Here is a 19979-nt window from a genome sequence, read left to right as displayed (position 1 = left end):
TAAGAACTAAATAAAACAAATAAGATAGAATTTAGAACATTCTCATCCGTAGGTCCATTCTCGTGCTCCTTTCCTTCAAACACAATTTGACAGTCGGACTCTCCGACCGTCGGTCGACTCACCCGGGTAGCGTGTCGGCCATGTTGAGCTTGATGTGCCGCCACTGCATGGCGTGCAGCTGCCACAGGATCGCGGTGCCGTCCTTGGAGCCGGACACGAAGCGCAGCCCCATGTGCGCCCACTGCAGCGAGTCGACGGCCTCGCAGTGCGCCGCGGTCTAGACACGACGCACAATCCAAACACGCATAAAAAACAAAGAAAGGATTGAAAATGTTCAACGAAATTTTTTTAAATACCTACATTATAAAAACAAAATAAAACGCTTAGTACTTACAGCCAATCTGCCAAACAAAATGGATATTTTACCCTTGAAAATAGACGCAGTGTATCTGAATTATGCTATTTACGTAAACTATTAAATAATAAAGTAGACTCTTTTAACCTGCTCTACAAAATTAATCTCAATGTCCCCTTTCGCGTGACATGAAATAAGTATTTATTCCATCTGCCAGTCTGTAGCGCTAACTACGCGCAACACTCTTTCCTCTATCTATATGTTCTTGCTCAAACTATAATGCTTTTTTTTCATGTATTGATATATTTAACGCGCCCCTTAATTTATTTAAAAATTAATTAAGACTTGTTATTTCTGGCTGCGATACGATCCCACTTACTATTTAATGACGCTCACACTTACACACACCTGAACACACAATTTGATAATATGTTTGATTCTTATTAGGGGGTAGCGTAATTAATATTAAGTAGGCAAGTGGAACGGGAGGATGCCTTTGACACACTTCGATGAGGCTCGCAACCCGTCAAGTCGCTCCTCCCGTGGGGGCCCACGGGGGAGGAAAACGCAAGAATGCAGAGTTGAGATCCTCGTTTTACAATGTGGTATTTCTAACACACGATTCCTTCTTTGACTTGATATATATATATGAGCTGTACAATTAATAAATATCCCAACACGTCTTGCAGCTACAGAGCGCATGGACAATAAGAAATCTGGCTCCTAATTACATTATTATTTTTAAAATTTTTATTTGACAATGAAGTTTAGAGTTTATTTATTGAGTGATATTAAAAACGAAATAAAAAGCAAATTTATAAAATTAGAATTTAAATAACAACAAGTCTCGCAGCTACTGAGCGCACGGACGGTTGAAATTCTAGACCCCATTTACTAAATTAAGATATTTGATAGTTGATAACATTTACATAATTTGATAGCTAACATCACAAAAAGTCTTGCAGCTTCAAAACGCATCGACAAATGGAATTTCAACAATGTAAGAATGATTTAAAAAATAATTTTAAAAAAAACGCAATAATAATACATTGAGCAAATAAAAAGTAGTAAGCATGGCAATTAAGTGAACATGTAACAGCACAAAAAGTTAAATATAAAAAACTAAACAAAGATAGCATTCCTTGACTTATTATTAAGGTTAACAAGACAACAGACGATACTCAAACTCAAACTCGTCCCTGTTTTATTTTGGTGTGCAGTAAACAGGATCTATTGTCTTTTTCCTAGTAAATAACTGTAAAAACACTTAGTTCACATTTGGCTGTTCCCTGGGAGACGATAGTAGAAACGCATCTGTGTGCATAGTGTAGAGTGTAGGTACCAAGGAATCTATCCGCTTCTTAGAATTGATCTATTTGAATTGATTGTAAATAAAATTTGGTTCTTAAATATATATTTCAACAAACCATCACGCCGTTTCCCCGTAGGGGTAGGCAGAGAGGATAGAACGCCATCACACTCTATCTTGGCATACAGACCTTGCTTCCTCTACATTCATACATCTTCTTATGCACGCACGCCGATTGTTCCTACTTTTGACATGTCCATCTTCAAGTATTTGATGGACTCGATCGTGCCGTGTCTTTCTCGGTCTTCCTCGTTTTCTGCATCCGTCAACATTAGCATCGCAGATCCTTTCAGTCGTTCTTTCGCTGTCCATTCGCTCTACATGTCCAAACGGACGCAGCACCCCTTTCTTGATTCTGTCAATAATGCGTGTCTCAGCCTTACACGCTTTGCGGATCTCGACATTTGCGCACCTATCGTGCATCGTTTTACCACACATTCACCTGAGGGATCGCATTTCGACAGCATTCAACCTACTTTCATCATTATTTTTCCGATTCCATACTTCGCTCCCATACATTAGAGTTGGAACTGGAACTCCGTTGTGAACTGCTAGTTTAGCCTCCTGCGATAAACATTTGTTTGCCAAAGTAGATTTCAGTGCACCGTTCACCCTGTTCCCGGCACTCACCCTCCTTTCCGTCCCTAGTAAACATACTTCCCAGATACACAGATTCTTCTACCTGATTCAGAATATCTACGTTCACGCTGATCTCACATTTAGTTATATTTTCATCCCTTTCAAAAACCATCACTTTGGATTTATCAACATTCATAAGCAAATCGCTTTTCTTGCATACCTCGTAGACTTTTGTTACCAAGAATTGAAGGTCTTCTTTGCTGCTAGCAAGAAGCGCGGCATCATCAGCATACAGAAGACAGTTAACAGTTATACCATTCATTTTTGCTCCCATCCTTAAATCTTTCAGTTCTTTCATACAGTTATCGATGTACACGTTGAACAACCATGGTGACAAGTGAAAAGTGCGATTTTTGTGAAGCATTATTTTTTAGATAAATTTTTGAACAGTTTCTAAAGGTTTAATATGGCCATTCGTGTCGCCCGTCCACCAGCTCTTTGCCAGTGTTGGCTATTGTGTTCGACGCGAAATGCCAAGACGAGATGTGTATACATATACAAGATTGTAAAAGATTTCAATCAGAGCGGCCGAAAAAACTACCCAACAGTTTTAAAATTCCCGCTCGGCAGTGGCCCCGAGCAGTTCGATGGGGTCTATTGGCAAATAAAAAAATATTTAAAATCACCAAACTTGCTCATCGCAAGAGGCTCCCGTGCGATAAAGTTGGGCTCACCTCGAGGATGCGCTTGGGCCCGTTCTCGGCCATCATGTAGATGCGCACGTGGTGGTCGGCGGAGCCCGCGGCCAGGAAGGCGCCCCCCGGCGACCAGGCGCCGCATATCATCTGGCAGGCGCCGGGCCGCATGCGCTCCACGTACTGCACGGGCTTGGATCTGCCGGCGCACGGAGACAGGATTATTGCGGGTATACTCGCGTCTCGGGAAGGACGCTGAACATTGGCTTTTACCGGCGTGTTCGCTCGCATTGTATTCGGTAGAGATTAGTCACTTAATTAGTTTTGTCTATTTATTTATTTATAGTTGGACATTTTTGTGAAAATCACCTCAAGGGCGCTGTACAATTAATAAATATCCCAGTACGTCTTGCAGCTACAGAGCGCATGGACGGTTGGGATTCTAGTTCCTCGTTTTCAATTAAGATCAATAAAAAATTATAACAGATAGGAACTAGATTACATGACGTCTTGCAGCTACAGAGCGCATAGACTGTATATACGTATATTTTTATATCATGTTACATAATATTTTATGTTTGAAAGATAATGTCGGTAAAATGTCCACCACGGCGTTGTTTAATCCGAGGTCCAATTTTCATTAGTTCTCTCATTAGATGAACAAAGTAGGGTAAAAAAATTTACTACCCTGGAAAAACTAACGAAATTTCCATTTTGTTTCTTCGACAATCTGACGGATGGAAAAATAATTTAATTTTTAAGTAATGCATTTGTTATACACACATTCATTTGCTAATGACACGTTAATTATTAAATAAAGGCGGTTCTTCACTCACATGAAGCAAGGCTTGCCGCCTCCCGAGTGGCTGTACGTCCAGAAGGCCACGGAGCCGTCGGTGGAGGTGGACACCAGGCAGCTCAAGTCGCCAGAGCGCGCTGGGCAGAAGTGGACGGAGGTGATCATGCCATTGTGACCTGGAACCAAACATTAGTGTAAAAAAAAAATTTGAGTTTATCAAAATTTTTGTAGACAAGGACTGGATTTAACCCCGTCGAGATCTCTGTTAATATGAATCTCACCCGCAACAATAAAGGTATCAGCTCTTTTATTTCACAAACGCCAACGGATGGAAGAATAGTAGTTCAAATATGGGCAGAATGACGCGTGTTACAGAGTGGGTAAAGTGGCCACTTGAACCAGCCAATGACAGGTCATAAGCCCGTGGATGCCTAGACATCTATGTTACCTTCTCTAAAATGTTATTCATCTCTGTTGAAGAATAGTAGTTCAAATATAGGCAGAACGACGAATGTTACAGAGTGGGTAAAGTGGCCACTTGAACCAGCCAATGACAGGTCATAAGCCCTGTGGATGCCTAGACATCTATGTTACCTTCTCTAAAATGTTATTCATCTCTGTTGAAGAATAGTAGTTCAAATATAGGCAGAATGACGAATGTTACAGAGTGGGTAAAGTGGCCACTTGAACCAGCAAATGACAGGTCATAAGCCCTGTGAATGTCTAGACTTCTATGTTATCTTCTCTAAAATGTTATTCATCTCTGTCGAAGAATAGTAGTTCAAATATAGGCATAATGACGAATGTTACAGAGTGGGTAAAGTGGCCACTTGAACCAGCCAATGACAGGTCATAAGCCCTGTGGATGCCTAGACTTCTATGTTACCTTCTCTAAAATGTTATTCATCTCTGTCGAAGAAAAGTAGTTCAAATATAGGCAGAATGACGAATGTTACAGAGTGGGTAAAGTGGCCACTTGAACCAGCAAATGACAGGTCATAAGCCCTGTGAATGTCTAGACTTCTATGTTATCTTCTCTAAAATGTTATTCATCTCTGTCGAAGAATAGTAGTTCAAATATAGGCAGAATGACGAATGTTACAGAGTGGGTAAAGTGGCCACTTGAACCAGCCAATGACAGGTCATAAGCCCTGTGGATGCCTAGACTTCTATGTTACCTTCTCTAAAATGTTATTCATCTCTGTCGAAGAAAAGTAGTTCAAATATAGGCAGAATGACGAATGTTACAGAGTGGGTAAAGTGGCCACTTGAACCAGCAAATGACAGGTCATAAGCCCTGTGAATGTCTAGACTTCTATGTTATCTTCTCTAAAATGTTATTCATCTCTGTCGAAGAATAGTAGTTCAAATATAGGCAGAATGACGAATGTTACAGAGTGGGTAAAGTGGCCACTTGAACCAGCCAATGACAGGTCATAAGCCCTGTGGATGCCTAGACTTCTTTGTTACCTTCTCTAAAATGTTATTCATCTCTGTTGAAGAAAAGTAGTTCAAATATAGGCAGAATGACGAATGTTACAGAGTGGGTAAAGTGGCCACTTGAACCAGCAAATGACAGGTCATAAGCCCTGTGGATGCCTAGACTTCTATGTTATCTTCTCTAAAATGTTATTCATCTCTGTCGAAGAATAGTAGTTCAAATATAGGCAGAATGACGAATGTTACAGAGTGGGTAAAGTGGCCACTTGAACCAGCCAATGACAGGTCATAAGCCCTGTGGATGCCTAGACTTCTTTGTTACCTTCTCTAAAATGTTATTCATCTCTGTCGAAGAAAAGTAGTTCAAATATAGGCAGAATGACGAATGTTACAGAGTGGGTAAAGTGGCCACTTGAACCAGCAAATGACAGGTCATAAGCCCTGTGAATGTCTAGACTTCTATGTTACCTTCTCTAAAATGTTATTCATCTCTGTTGAAGAAAAGTAGTTCAAATATAGGCAGAATGACGAATGTCACAGAGTGGGTAAAGTGGCCACTTGAACCAGCCAATGACAGGTCATAAGCCCTGTGGATGCCTAGACTTCTATGTTACCTTTTCTAAAATGTTATTCATCTCTGTTGAAGAAAAGTAGTTCAAATATAGGCAGAATGACGAATGTTACAGAGTGGGTAAAGTGGCCACTTGAACCAGCCAATGACAGGTCATAAGCCCTGTGGATGTCTAGACTTCTATGTTACCTTCTCTAGAATGTTATTCATCTCTGTTGTAATATGTTTATAAATAAACAGAAAATCTCCAGTTAATAATTACGTCTGACCGTATTTCAATCGGGTGTATATCAAGTCAGCGCATTTGGCTACCATGCAAGAGGTCATGCAATGAAATGACGACGAGTTATTTCGGTGTCGTCCCTCGTCTTACCCTGCAGCACGGCGACGGGCGCCGCCGTCTGCGCGTCCCACACGCGCACGAGGCGGTCCAGCGAGCCGGCCGCCAGCAGCCGCCCGTCCGCGTCCACCGCCATGTCGGTGATCTCCGCCGAGGCGCCGCGCAGCGAGCCCAGCAGCCGCCCGTCCGCCGCGCTCCACACCTTCACGAGCAGGTCGTCGGCGCCCTGCAAAGGAGACGCGAGCCAGTTGATATGCCGACATCATCAGCGACCTCTCCGATTGCGATTCGGCGATCGTTCACAACCGATTCATTCACTTTTTCCACGTTTTCTTTGGTTATTGATGCGCTGGGGCGCCGGGCCGTTCGACATTTTCAACGTCTTCACAGCCATCTTGGAAAGGTTTATCATTTATTTATTTATAATTTGCTAAATAATCGGATTGATTGTGCCGATTTGCTGTCTGAAATAAACTTTAATACTCCTATTCGTCGCACTCGACATACTGTATACTGAGCTACAACAAATGTAACACCAGAGCAGCTCAAAATTCGCTCTTAGGAAGAGCAGTTTGTAATTTTTCTAAAATTGAGAAGATGTACAATTTAGACATCTTTAACGACTCAGCTCTCTGCTACAAACGGAAACTGAGTCTTATAGACTTTAATGTTTAGTATCACTAATATTATTATTGTTATTATTGGAGCACATAAGGGAATTTGCTTATGTGTGCCCTACTTCAAAGTTTAAAGTTACACAAATTCTTCTTACATCTTGTTGTATTGTTAGATAGTTATTTCATATATTGTGTTGTGTACGTAATTGGTGCTGTGTTAGGTTTAGTTTTTGTTTGTAATATTGTCTAGATTTATATTAACATAGCACTGTGTGCACAACATTAAATTTAAACAAATAAATAAATAAACAAATTTACACCACTCCTAAACCCTTGTTTAACTCATGGCTCCGAGATAGACAGCTGCCCGTGCGACGATGAAACTCCTCAAGATATCACTCACCTGTTGATGCATTGCCCCTTTTTCAGCTTTCAAAGGCAAAGGCTGGAGGCGCGATGCAGAAGCCTGGGTGAGGATCTACGCGACATCCCATCGGTGATGGGTAATAAAGAACTCACACGAGAGGTAGCATCATACATGGTCAATATAGTGCAGGCAATTGGTAAAATAAACCAAAGTAGGGAACAAAATGCCGAACGCTCCTCTAGTGGAACGGCAGGCCCGTTGACTGCTACCAACAGGCCGGCTTCTCTTCTCTTGAAGAGTTTTAAGTGGTATCCCCTCCACATGAGCAAATGCTGAGGAGTTCCCGATTGGTCCACATAAGTATATCCCTCTTGATCCTAACAGTTTAGATAAATTTTTAAAAAAATAATTGCAGAAAAATCCACCTTTTTATATATAAACCTTGTATATTATAAGCAAGGTAAATAATAAAGCAAAAATATTTTGAGTTTGTCCAAATTTTTGTAGACAAGGACTGGATTCAACTCCCCGTTTCTCCCTCAACTCAACAAATAAAGGTTTCAGCTCTTTAACTTCACAAACATCAACAGATGAAAGAATTGAAGGAATATAGATGGTCAAATAATCGCAGAATGATGAGTGTTACACAGTGTGTAAAGTGGCCACTTAAACCAGCCATTGACATGTCATAAGCCCTGTAGATGCCTAGACTTCTATATTACCTTTTCTTAAATGTTCTTCATCTCTGTTGTAATATGTTAATTATGCGATGTTTGAGTATGTCCAAATGCTTGCAGACTGGACATATTCAAACATTGCATTATTAACATATTACAACAGAGATGAAGAACATTTAAGAAAAGGTAATATAGAAGACTAGGGCTTATGACCTGTCAATGGCCGGTTTAAGTGGCCACTTTACACACTGTGTAACATTCACCGTTCCGCCTATATTTGAACATCTTGATTCATCCATAGCCCAGTCCTTGTCTACAAAAATTCGGACAAACTCAAAATATTGTTGATAAATTACCTGGTCCATGAAGAAGTATAGAAATTGAAAAAATAACATTTTCGGGCGTTGCCTAGTCTAGTATGTAGGGGAAATAATTCAATTGGATGAATCTCACCCGCATAAATAAAGGTTTCAGCTCTTTAACTTCACAAACATCAACAGATGAAAGAATTGAAGGAATATAGAGGACTAGACCTCGGGAGTCATTAAGATCAACATTTGTTAATTACAACAGGGATGGAGAATACCTTAAATAAGGGAATATGGAAGTCTAGGCATTTACAGGGCTCATGACCCGCCATTGGCTGGTTTAAGTGGCCACTTTACACACTGTGTAACATTCACTATTCTACCCATGTTTGAACATCCATATTTCTTCAATTCTTCCATTTGCTGATTTTTGTGAAGAAAATTTACGCATACTTCAGAAGCATGTATACCAACATAATTTTGAAAATAAAAATGCAAAAATTCCCATCATTTTCCGAACACGCCTCGTACTAAACGTCACGAGCTCGGGCCGCGTGGCATCGAAATGGTCCAGACTTACGGTGAAGATGTAGCGGCCGGAGCGGTCGAACAGCACGCAGTACACGGCGCTCAGGTGGCCGAGCGTGCGGCGCTGGAGCTGCAGGCCCCCGTAAATCGCGGCGGGCAGCAGCCGCGCGCCCCCCCTCCGCCCGCCCTGCCTCGCCGCCAGCCGCTCCACTGAAACGGAACCACGCGCCCCATTACGCCTCGGGAAAAACGACGCGCGCCTTTTCATCGTCACATTCACACGCCGATTCGAAATCGATTTAGTAACGGCTCACTGATCTTTTTGCCGATTCCAATCGACTTAAATTTATCGATCGGGGATTTTATTTATTTGTTCATATTTTTCGCTTACAAACTATAATTGATGATAAAAATAATGTGACCTCACTGGGGTTACCCGTGCCGAGGACACTTAACAATTTAGTTTTTTTGAAATTACATTACAAAAATGAGTGGTACAATTGTTAACTGTCTTCTGTATGCGGATGATGCTGTGCTTCTTGCTAGCAGCAAAGAAGACCTTCAATTCTTGGTAACAAAAGTCTACGATGTATGCAAGAAAAGCCATTTGCTTATGAATGTTGATAAATCCAAAGTGATGGTTTTTGAAAGGGATGAAAATATAACTAAATGTGAGATCAGCGTGAACGGAGATATTCTGAATCAGGTAGAAGAATTTGTGTACCTGGGAAGTATGTTTACTAGGGACGGAAAGGCCGAGAAAGATATTGAAAGGAGGGTGAGTGCCGGGAACAGGGTGAACGGTGCACTGAAATCTACTTTGGCAAACAAATGTTTATCGCAGGAGGCTAAACTAGCAGTTCACAACGGAGTTCCAATTCCAACTCTAATGTACGGGAGCGAAGTGTGGAATTGGAAAAATGATGATGAAAGTAGGTTTAATGCTGTCGAAATGCGATCCCTCCGGCGAATGTGTGGTAAAACGATGTACGATAGGTGCGCAAATGTCGAGATCCGCGAAGTGTGTAAGGCTGAGACACGCATTACTGACAGAATCAAGAAAGGGCTGCTGCGTCGGTTCGGACATGACAGCTAAAAGGATCTACGATGCAAATGTTGACGGATGCAACGAACGAGGAAGACCGAGAAAGACATGGCACGATCGAGTCCATCAAATACTCGAAGATGGACACGTCAAAAGTAGGAATAATTGGCGTGCGTGCATGCATGAGAAGATGTATGAATGTAGAGGAAGCGAGGTCTGTATGCCAAGATAGGATGTTATGGCATTCTATCCTCTCTGCCTACCCCTACGGAGAAACGGCGTGATGATTTGTTTGTTTGTTTGTACATTTGAGAATAAACAAAGAAGACTAACCTAAAAAACAAATCATAATTAACAAATATTCAGACAGTTTTAAAATTAAGGCATTTATGTACATCAATATTATTTATATTACAAAACACACAATGAAAATAATAAAAACCTAACACAAGCTATACACTTGTGGAGCAGTTGATTCAATATTTGTATGGGCGAATGAGACAATCCATTTTACTTCTACCCAGCTCCACTATCCATTTTTTTATAGCCTTTTAAAACATTTTCTCGTTACTAATTGCTTTAATGGATAGTGGAAGTAGGTTATAGAATAATGTGTAAACACGGCGTGTCCGGTACAAGCAATCTCAATGAGCGCGTGCAGACCGGTTGGGAATGGCAGTGGGAGAAGTCGGCTAACGAACGCTGAATCGCTCAGTCTTCTCCGGCCATCCGGAGAGCGAGGACAGGCGTTTCGCGCCTTGTACTAAAGTCGAAATTCGGCGTTCGGTGGAGCAAAACACGGCCATCGAGTTTTGCGTCGGAAACTTTCCAAATGATCGGACAGCCTTTGCAGAAGACCCTCGCCCTGAGATAAATGTCCTAACAAGACGAAACGTGTCACAATACAGCCTTCGTATATTTTATAAAAAATAAAGTAGAATTATAATCCAATATGCTTGTTTTATTTTGGATACATTACCAAATTAAATATGGAATTCTACCAATTGTCTGCATACACAATAAATATTTACTTGTTTTACAATTCTTCATCGTCCATTCGTCCTACGTGACCGAACCATCTCAGAGACCCTTTCTTAATCTTATCAATTATACTTGACTCAGATTTACACTCTCGTCTGATTTCATCATTCGTAACCCTGTCATACATTGATTTTCCACACATTCGTCTAGGAGATCGCGTTTATTCCAAGATATTTAATGTAGTCAACGGGTTTTAAATCTAGCACGAACAATTATTATCAATAACCATTCCCAACCGGTCTGCGCGCGCTCCGACATACAGACGCGTCGAGCAAAATCACCGACATTAATTTCCAGACACACTGTGTCGAATGGCCTAACGGTCAAATACCAAAATTTTGTGTAAAGCTTCTTTATTGCTCGACTGTTCGCCCTCTTCTAGACTATGCCTCCTGGAATAGTCTGGTCTCCATTCCATGTGAATCGCATTGAATCAGTCCAACATCGCTCGCTTCGGAAAGTAGCGTGGATGCTCGCACTAGAGCGGGGTAACTATTCATATGCTGATATGGAGATTTCTAGTCTGCAAAAACGTAGAACCAATATGTTCGGCATACTAAATGGAATAATCGACGTGCCATCGTTACTGGGACAAGTGAAATTCCATATTTCGACTCGTAGATTGAGAAACAATGAAGTACTGTTCATCGATCAGCATAGAACAAGCTATGGCCTTAATTCTCTTGTCGTATTGTCAACTCAAGACAAGATCATCTGGACTTGTTTGGTTTAAGTTTACAAGGATTTAAACGAGCACTAAATAAATAGTCCAGATCTTGTCTCGATGTCCCTTATGTTTGTCAATGCTTTTTTTATTATTTTTTAATGTTTTAAGCATAGAATTAAGAATAGTCCAGAAGCCGCATACGCACATCAAACAAAAGGCGACTAAACTACTCATAAAAATGAGTAGTTTTACGTTTTTAAACATTAGTTTCTTTGTAGACGCTCAGTATGCAAGTTCTGATTTGAATTCAACTATGCCGTGTTGTGTCCTTTTAAAGCGTAGAAATACTGCTAGGATCTTAAGGAAACAGGATGCAATCACATTTCATGTGTAATTAGCAAATGATTGTGTATGTAACAAATGCATTACTTAAAAAATGTATTATTTTTCCATCTATCAGATTGTCGAAGAAACAACGTGGACATTTCGTTAATTTTGAAACAGGATGCAATCACATTTCATGTGTAATTAGCAAATGATTGTGTATGTAACAAATGCATTACTTAAAAAATATATTATTTTTCCATCTATCAGATTGTCAAAGAAGCAGCGTGGACATTTCGTTAATTTTGCCAGGGTAGAATTTTTTTTTACCCTACTTTGCTCATTTGATGAGAGAACTAATGAAAATTGGACCTCGGATTAAACAACGCCGTGGTGGACATTTGACCGACATTATCTTTAAAACATCAAATATTAATTAACATGATATAAAAATATCCGTTTCATGTAAAATAAAATTTATTTTATATTTTAATTTCAATATTCATTAATTAAATTACTTTTATTAAATGACCCTTTACTCATATCTACTCTGTTGTGTCAATCAATATTTCCGCATGCACAATAACATTTTAGAGAAATTAACAGATTGCTCTTTTTACCTTACATTTGTGTTATGATTATATTTTCGACTTCACGAATGTGCGCGGCAAAAGTGGGGCATAGTGGGATGATTTTTGGATACAGTACGATGTATTCAAATATGATTCTACGCTCCTTCTGGACTATTCTTAATTCTATGATTTAAACCCTATAAATTGTTAAAAATGGACAATGTCCGTTAATATATATATATATATTTCACATAGACGGGTGAATCGCTGGAGAGCGCGGAGACTCACGCAGGTGGAGGGCGGAGCGCCGACGGGGCTGCGCGCGGTACAGCCCGGTGCAGAGCAGCGAGCGGCGCGCGTGCGCGGGCTGCACGCGCAGCAGCGCGCGGCACACGCGCAGCAGGTGCTCGGGGGCCACGCTGGGGAACTGCTCCTCCTGCGGCCAGACACACACCGACGGTCAGAGCGCAATATTATCACAGACAATGCTTCAGAAAAAAAAAATTGTTAATACATTCGATGTTAAGACAGTGACACTTTCTCCACATATCCGAAATCCATTTAAAAGACTGTGGAATCGGTTTACTACATACAAAAAACAACGCTATTTTAACAACACATAAAAAGGCTGTAATTAATTGATTGGATGATTCACGAGAACTTATGACGAAGTTTTTTTTTTTAACACAATTTCGAGAAACTAATTTTGGGGCAAGAAAACATTTTTTTACATCCAATTTGAATAATTTCTAAAGCGTCATTTTTTGAGAAAATCACCTCAAGGGCGCTGTAAATAAATGTCCCAACACGTCTTGCAGCTACATAGCGCATGGACGGTTGGAATTTTAGTTCCTCGTTTATGTAAAATGTCATTACAATATTTTGAGTTTGTCCAAATGTTTGTAGACAAAAGACTGGATTTCACCCCCCCAGGGAGTCATTAGGATTAACAAACTACAACAGGGATGGAAAAATTAAAGTTTAGTTTAGTACGACAGGTCATAAGCCCTGTATATGCCTAGACTTCTACATTCCCTTCTCTAAAATGCTCACCGTCTTTGTTGTAATTTGTTCTAATAAAATGCTATTATTTGAGCACACAGTAGAATACTTCAAGATTTAAAATAAAATAAATAAATAAAAATATATAATCATTCTGTCAAAGTTTCGAACAATTCAAAATTCCCGCAGTCGGATAAACCGCGTAAGTATTTTAAAAAGGTATCTTCTACTCGTACGGAGACGAAAATACTCCGGTACAAATGCTACAACTTTTCCACGAAGTGTTCCAGATTTCGCTCGACACTTTCCGCCGGCGGCGTCGAATCCCGACGAATCAGAGCGCAGCGACGCGGAATCCCGCCAATCACAGAGCGCACATTCGTTACTCGCACAAGGGTTCAATAATAAAAGACGGAGACGCGGATACGTTTTCCACACGAGATCGAGGGGGACGGAGAGAGATTTATGTCCGATAATTAGATCAAAATGAACATATTGCAAATTTTAATTATGTATTTTTGTGATTATTATGAAAATCACACGCGAAATTGACGCTTTTTTCGATACATGTTGAATTTTGACTCACGCGTAACCAAATTACGCTTTTTTACTTTAGACGGTTTTTCGGCAGTTTTTTGTATCTGAGGGCGTAGATTGCGTCAACAAATTAAAGAAAAGGATGTTTTTTGAATACAAATCGGGATATTTACCAGTTCCTCGAAGGTTTGATCATGTTCATTTCCTTCCCAGTCGAGACGCCGCGGCAGGATCTAAAATGGCGAAAAATCGAGTTAATTTCGGTTCGAACGCCAGGAAAACCGCGCACGGGGGCCCGCCGACCACGGGACAATGTTTTGACAGCCAACCACGTGCACGGCATGCGGAAAAACAACAATCTATGTGTATATATTTCTAAGCTGTCATCCGAAACTCACCTTACACTGCTCGAGTTCTCGCCGTAGAACCTGCAAAATAAAGCGAACGTCAGCGTAAATCTTCGGGAACCGAAGTCCACGTAATACAACAGTCTCGTTTTACCTTGGCGGTCTCCGTCAGCGGCCCGGAAGACAAGAACTTCGCCACCAGAAAGTACAGTTCTGAAAAAGTGTCAATCGCGTTTGAGTTCGCCTCGAAATTTTGACAATTCTAAATTATGTCACGCTGTGATTTTACGGTACCTGGGGCGATGGCGGACTCCTCTTTCGGCGCGGGCGGATCCATGCTGTTTAATCACGCGGTTCGTGCGACGGCAGGACCCTTTCCAGGATCATAATTTTGCGAAAACACTGTGCAGGACTGGCATTTTGTTGATAGTTGATACGTCCGTAATGTACGGCATCCATTGAGCAAGATGGCGGGCGGTCGGTAACGAAGAGACCTGCGTGACATTTGCGCAATGTGCGCTTCGAGCGAAATTCCATAGATGGCAGGCACAAGGCGCCAAATTCAACATTTTTCATAACTAACAAATAAAATCATATATTTAATTGTTAACCACAATCACAAATAACTATCCACGTGCTAAGCATTTGAGCAATCACAATAAACAATAATGAATAATGAACATGCTTAAGTTATCGTTCGTGTCGGTTTGTTTTCCTCGTAAATAAATACCTACAGTTCACTGGCGAAAATCGGCGTTTACTATAAAAATAATGCAAAGGGCTTGGAGAGGGAGATTTAGCAAAAACCCCCTAGGGTGAAATCCAGTCAGTTCAAGAAATTAAAAACAATCATTTTTAAGAAGGGAGTATGGAATTCTAGGCATTTACATGGCTAATGGCCATGTTTTGATGTAAGTACATCGGTTTGTACCGACGGATATAGTATTCTTCAATGCGCATTAAAAGAGTCAAAAATTATACTCCACCAAGCAATTTTTCCTTCCATTACGATTTATTTAAATTTTGAATCCTATTAAAATACGAGAGGTCAATAAGTAAATTTTTAAGTCGAATTAAATTCTCACTCAAGTCAGTTTTGAAAACGAACGCCTAGGTGCACAAATAATGTGGCTAGATTCTGCCCTATTAAAATAAATGCTTAGTTCTTGGCATGAACACTTGACAAACTTACTACTATGCTCTATTTTTTATAAATTTATTGATATCATTCTAACTTTGCTAGAATTCCACTCGTCCATGCGCTTTGTAGCTGCACGATGATTGGTTATCTAGCTTTCATATACCAACTTAAAAATACCTAAATTTTATAAATGGGGTCTAGAATTCCAATCGTCTATGCGCTTAGTAGCTGCAAGACGTGTTGTAATCTTACTCCTTTTTATTATTCATATTATTTTATTTTTTTTATCATTAATACATTAAATTTATTTGTCAATTTTTAAAATGTGTAAACGGGAGCTAAATTTCTAACTGTCTATGCGCTCTGTAGCTGCAAGACGTCCTGTAATCTAGCTCCTATCTGTTATATTTTTTTATTGATCTTAATTGAAAACGAGGAACTAGAATCCCAACCGTCCATGCGCTCTGTAGCTGCAAGACGTACTGGGATATTTATTAATTGTACAGCGCCCTTGAGGTGATTTTCACAAAAATGGCGCTATATAAATTATCCAACTATATATAAGAGCATCTTGGCGTAATTTTTTTTTTATCTAAGAAAAATTAAGTTTTCTGTTTGAAAAGCAAAACATGTTAATTATCATCTATATTAAATTAAAATTTTAATTAATTTATAGTTAAAAAAATATATATATATATAAATAATTTATAGAAAAGTATAAATCTCAATTCAATCATCATTTAGAGTTGATTAAAATTTTAATTTACTATAGACATTCAATTTAATTATCATCTACAGGGTGTTCTTCAAGCCCTGTCACATCCGAAACCACGATGATCAGTATGAGCAAGAAGACATATTGGCACATTAAAATAAGTTTTTGGAATGAATAAAATTTAAAAAAATAAAAAATTTCAAAAGACAAATGGTTGCTAACTTCTGCATGGAGAAATGAACAGGGGGGAGGGGGGAGTCTGACACCGTTAACTGCGCGGCCCCGTCCCCCTCACTTCTTCCCTGCAGAAGTAAGCAACCATTGTTCTTTTTAATATTTTATTTTTACAAATTTTCTTCGTTCTAAACAAAAACAACAACAAACCATCACGCCGTTTCCCGTAGGGGTAGGCAGAGAGGATAGAACGCCATAACACTCCATCTTGGCATACAGACCTCGCTTCCTCTACAGTCATACATCTTCTCATGCACGCACGCCGATTATGCCTACTTTTGACATGTCCATCTTCGAGTATTTGATGGACTCGATCGTGCCATGTCTTTCTCGTTTTCTGCATCCATCAACATTTGCATCGTGGATCCTTTTAGCCGTTCTTTCGCTGTCCATTCGCTCTACATGTTCGAACCAACGCAGCATCCCTTTCTTGATTCTGTCGATAATGCATGTCTCAGCCTTACACACTTCGCGGATCTCGACATTTGTGCACCTATCATACATCGTTTTACCACACATTCGCCTGAGGGATCGCACTTCTCCAAATATTGATCCAAATTAATACACACATATTTTTCTAATATTTTTTCGATCGCAGGCAATAAAGATATCAGTCTATAATTATTTACACAACATTATTTTTGGTACGTGTACTTGTACAAATCTGGATTTTCTCCCAAGGGAGTTTCTCAAATTCGTAACATAAATACAAAAATCAAAAATGTTACCTGGTGTGGATATTCGCTAATGAGCGGAATGGGGAATGTTGTAGTACTTAAAGTGGCCACTTAACCCAGCCAATGACAGGTCATAAGCCCTGTAAGTGCTCGAATATCCATAATCCTGAATTTGAAAAAATTCTACCTCATCTCTGTAGGGATATAAATAAAAATATAATTATTTAGTATTGTAGTATTATTTAGTATGTAGTATTGTTAGTATTGTAGTAAATGGAGATAGTTTGAAACAGGTCGAAGAATTTGTATATCTGGGTAGTATGTTTACTAGAGATGGAAATATGGACAAGGATATTGAAAGGAGGGTTAGTGCCGGTAACAGAGTTAATGGTGCCTTAAAGGCTGTCGTAGCAAATAAGTGTCTATCGCAAGAGGCTAAATTAGCAGTTCATAATGGAGTTCTGGTACCAACCCTAATGTATGGAAGCGAAGCATGGAGTTGGAAAAAAAGGGACGAAAGTAGACTGAATGCTGTTGAAATGCGATCCCTCAGGCGAATGTGCGGAAAAACAATGTATGATAGGTGCCCTAATGTCGAAATTAGAGCAGAATGCAAGGCTGAGTTAAGCATTATCGACAAAATTAAGAAAGGTCTTTTGCGATGGTTCGGTCATGTGGAGCGAATGAATGATGAAAGAACGGCTAAAAAGATTTATGATGCGAATGTGTCTGGTTGTAGAAGTCGAGGAAGGCCGAGAAAGACATGGCATGATCAAGTACAACAAATTCTTGAAAGTGGTCATGTGAAAAGTCGGAATAATCGACGTGCGTGCATGAGAAGATGTATGAATGTGAAGGAAGCAAAGGAAGTGTGTCAGGACAGAGTGGTGTGGCGTTCTATCCTCTCTGCCTACCCCTCTGGGGAAATGGCGTGATGGTTAGTTAGTTAGTTAGTTAGAATGATCTCCCCCTTTGTAAATAGGTCTCACTATACGCGCTTGAACACTTCTGGAATTAAACCAGTACTCAAAATAAGGTTGATAAGTTGCGTAATCACAGGGCTTAAAATTGAAACATATTTTTTAATATCATACATTCTTAAATTTTCTACACCCGTAGTTCTCGAATTTTTCACTGTCCCAATAATTGTAGTAATTTGCGAGGTTTTGGCCCGAGGTAAATACATCGAGTGAAGTCTTGCTTTAAATGTTGAAACATTTGTTTTGATATTGCATTTGTGAAGTAATTTATTTACTCCTTCCTGAAAAAAAGTTACGAATTTTTCTGCTGTATCTTCTATAGATGCCGTTTTCAAAAAGTATTTTTCCAATATTTCGATCCATGTCGCCTTGGTGTTATTCCCGCAGCCGTGAAATTTCTCATTATGGTATGTTTTCTTGGCCTGTAAAATACATTTATTTAATTTATTTCTATATTTAAATTTATTTCAACAGAGAGGGAAAATTTTTGAGAAGGGGATATGGAAGTCTAGGCGTTTACAGGGCTTATGACCTGTCATTGGCTGGTTTAAGTGGCCACTTTACACACTGTGTAACATTCACAGTAATATTCACATTGATTTGGTTCAGCCGGATGAATCTCACCCGCGTGATAAAGGTTTCGGCTCTTTTACTTCACAAAAGTCAACAGATGGAAGAGTTGAGGAAATGTGGATGTCAAAACATGGGCAGAATGGTGAATGTTACACAGTGTGTAAAGTGGCCACTTAAACCAGCCAATGACAGGTCATAAGCCCTGTAAACTCCAATATTATTACATATTCCCTTTTCAATAATGTTTTCACCACCTGTTGCAATAAATTTAAATATGAATAACTCCCTAGGGAGGAAATCCAGACAGTCTGCAAGCATTTGGACATACTCAAACATTGTTGAATTACTACCTGGTAAAAGAAGAATTACCTGGTAAAAGAAGAAATATAAAATTGGAAAATTGTTTTCAGGCGTTGCCTAGTAGGTGACTTGGTTCAGCCGGATGAATCTCACCCCCGTGATAAAGGTTTCAGCTCTTTCACTTCACAAAAGTGAATGTTGCACAGTGTGTAAAGTGGCCACTTAAACCATCCAAAGACAGGTCACTAGCCCTGTAAATGCCTTGACCAATGTTAGTTTATTCTACGATGTTTTGAGTATGTCTAAATGTTTGCAAACTAACCAGTAAAAGAAGTATAAAAATAGCCGGATGAATCTCACCCACGTGATAAAGGTTGCAGCTCCTTTTATTCATTGATATATTTATTTATTTATTAGTTTATACATACAATGTTACAAAAATGGCACAAAAAACACTCTGGCAAATTCTTCCCATGTTTAAACGTACATTCTTCCATCTGTTGACTCTTGTGAAGTAAAAAAGCTGAAACCTTTATTGTTGTGAAAAGATTCATCTTCTATTCCAAAACTAACAATTATTAATATTCAAATATTGAATTCAAGTAGGTACCTAGGTACTCGTTAATGGTTGAATTTCAAAACATAAGATAATTCCGTTTTAAATATAGAATTCTTTTTGCAAATGTCAAACTCGACTCTTCTCAACAACAGGGGTGCACTTTATTTATGAATGCGATTTTCAAAAATGTATTGAATGTCAGTTGATACTATTTTAGTATTACCAAAAATCCAGTAAAGATATAAATGTGAAGAAATTACAAGGAATTTAAAGAAAAATCCACTAGAGCCACTTAAACCAGCCATTCACAGGTCATAAGCCCTGTAGATGCCTAGACTTCTACATTACCAAATTTAAATGTTCTTCTTCGTTGTTGTAATATGTTAATATAAACAGCTCCCCAGGAGTTGAATCTAGTCCTTGTCTACAAAAATTTGGACAAACTCAAAATATTGTTGATAAATCCACCTGGTCCATGAAGAAGTATAGAAATTGAAAAAATAAGATTTTCAGGCGTTGCCTAGTCTAGTATGTAGGTGAAATAATTCAATTAGAGGAATCTCACCCGCATAAATAAAGGTTTCAGCTCTTAAACTTCACAAACATCAACAGATGAAAGA

General features: G+C 39.4%; 1 protein-coding gene across 1 annotated transcript in view; it reads right to left on the bottom strand.

Annotated features, from left to right (window-relative positions):
* BRWD3 (bromodomain and WD repeat-containing protein) overlaps positions 1-14646 on the bottom strand; it is a gene marked incomplete at its 3' end in the record, with an annotated part of 35517 nt that extends 20871 nt beyond the window's left edge. Inside the window, exons 1-10 of the mRNA XM_088241958.1 lie at positions 14475-14646; positions 14335-14393; positions 14232-14261; positions 14007-14066; positions 12583-12730; positions 8698-8855; positions 6182-6374; positions 3835-3973; positions 3038-3197; positions 123-277 (exon numbers count right to left, since the gene is read on the bottom strand). Coding sequence (XP_088098084.1) covers positions 123-277; positions 3038-3197; positions 3835-3973; positions 6182-6374; positions 8698-8855; positions 12583-12730; positions 14007-14066; positions 14232-14261; positions 14335-14393; positions 14475-14517 — 1145 coding nt within the window. The remainder of the gene's footprint in view (positions 1-122; positions 278-3037; positions 3198-3834; positions 3974-6181; positions 6375-8697; positions 8856-12582; positions 12731-14006; positions 14067-14231; positions 14262-14334; positions 14394-14474) is intronic.
* Positions 14647-19979: the final 5333 nt, after the last annotated feature.

The sequence above is a fragment of the Micrasema longulum genome, unplaced genomic scaffold (assembly GCF_059751315.1).
Source record: "Micrasema longulum isolate JH-2025_06_02 unplaced genomic scaffold, ASM5975131v1 h1tg003206l, whole genome shotgun sequence".
NCBI lineage: Eukaryota > Metazoa > Arthropoda > Insecta > Trichoptera > Brachycentridae > Micrasema > Micrasema longulum.
Note: the sequence above shows the minus strand (reverse complement) of the source record. Positions and strands in the feature narration are given on the sequence as shown.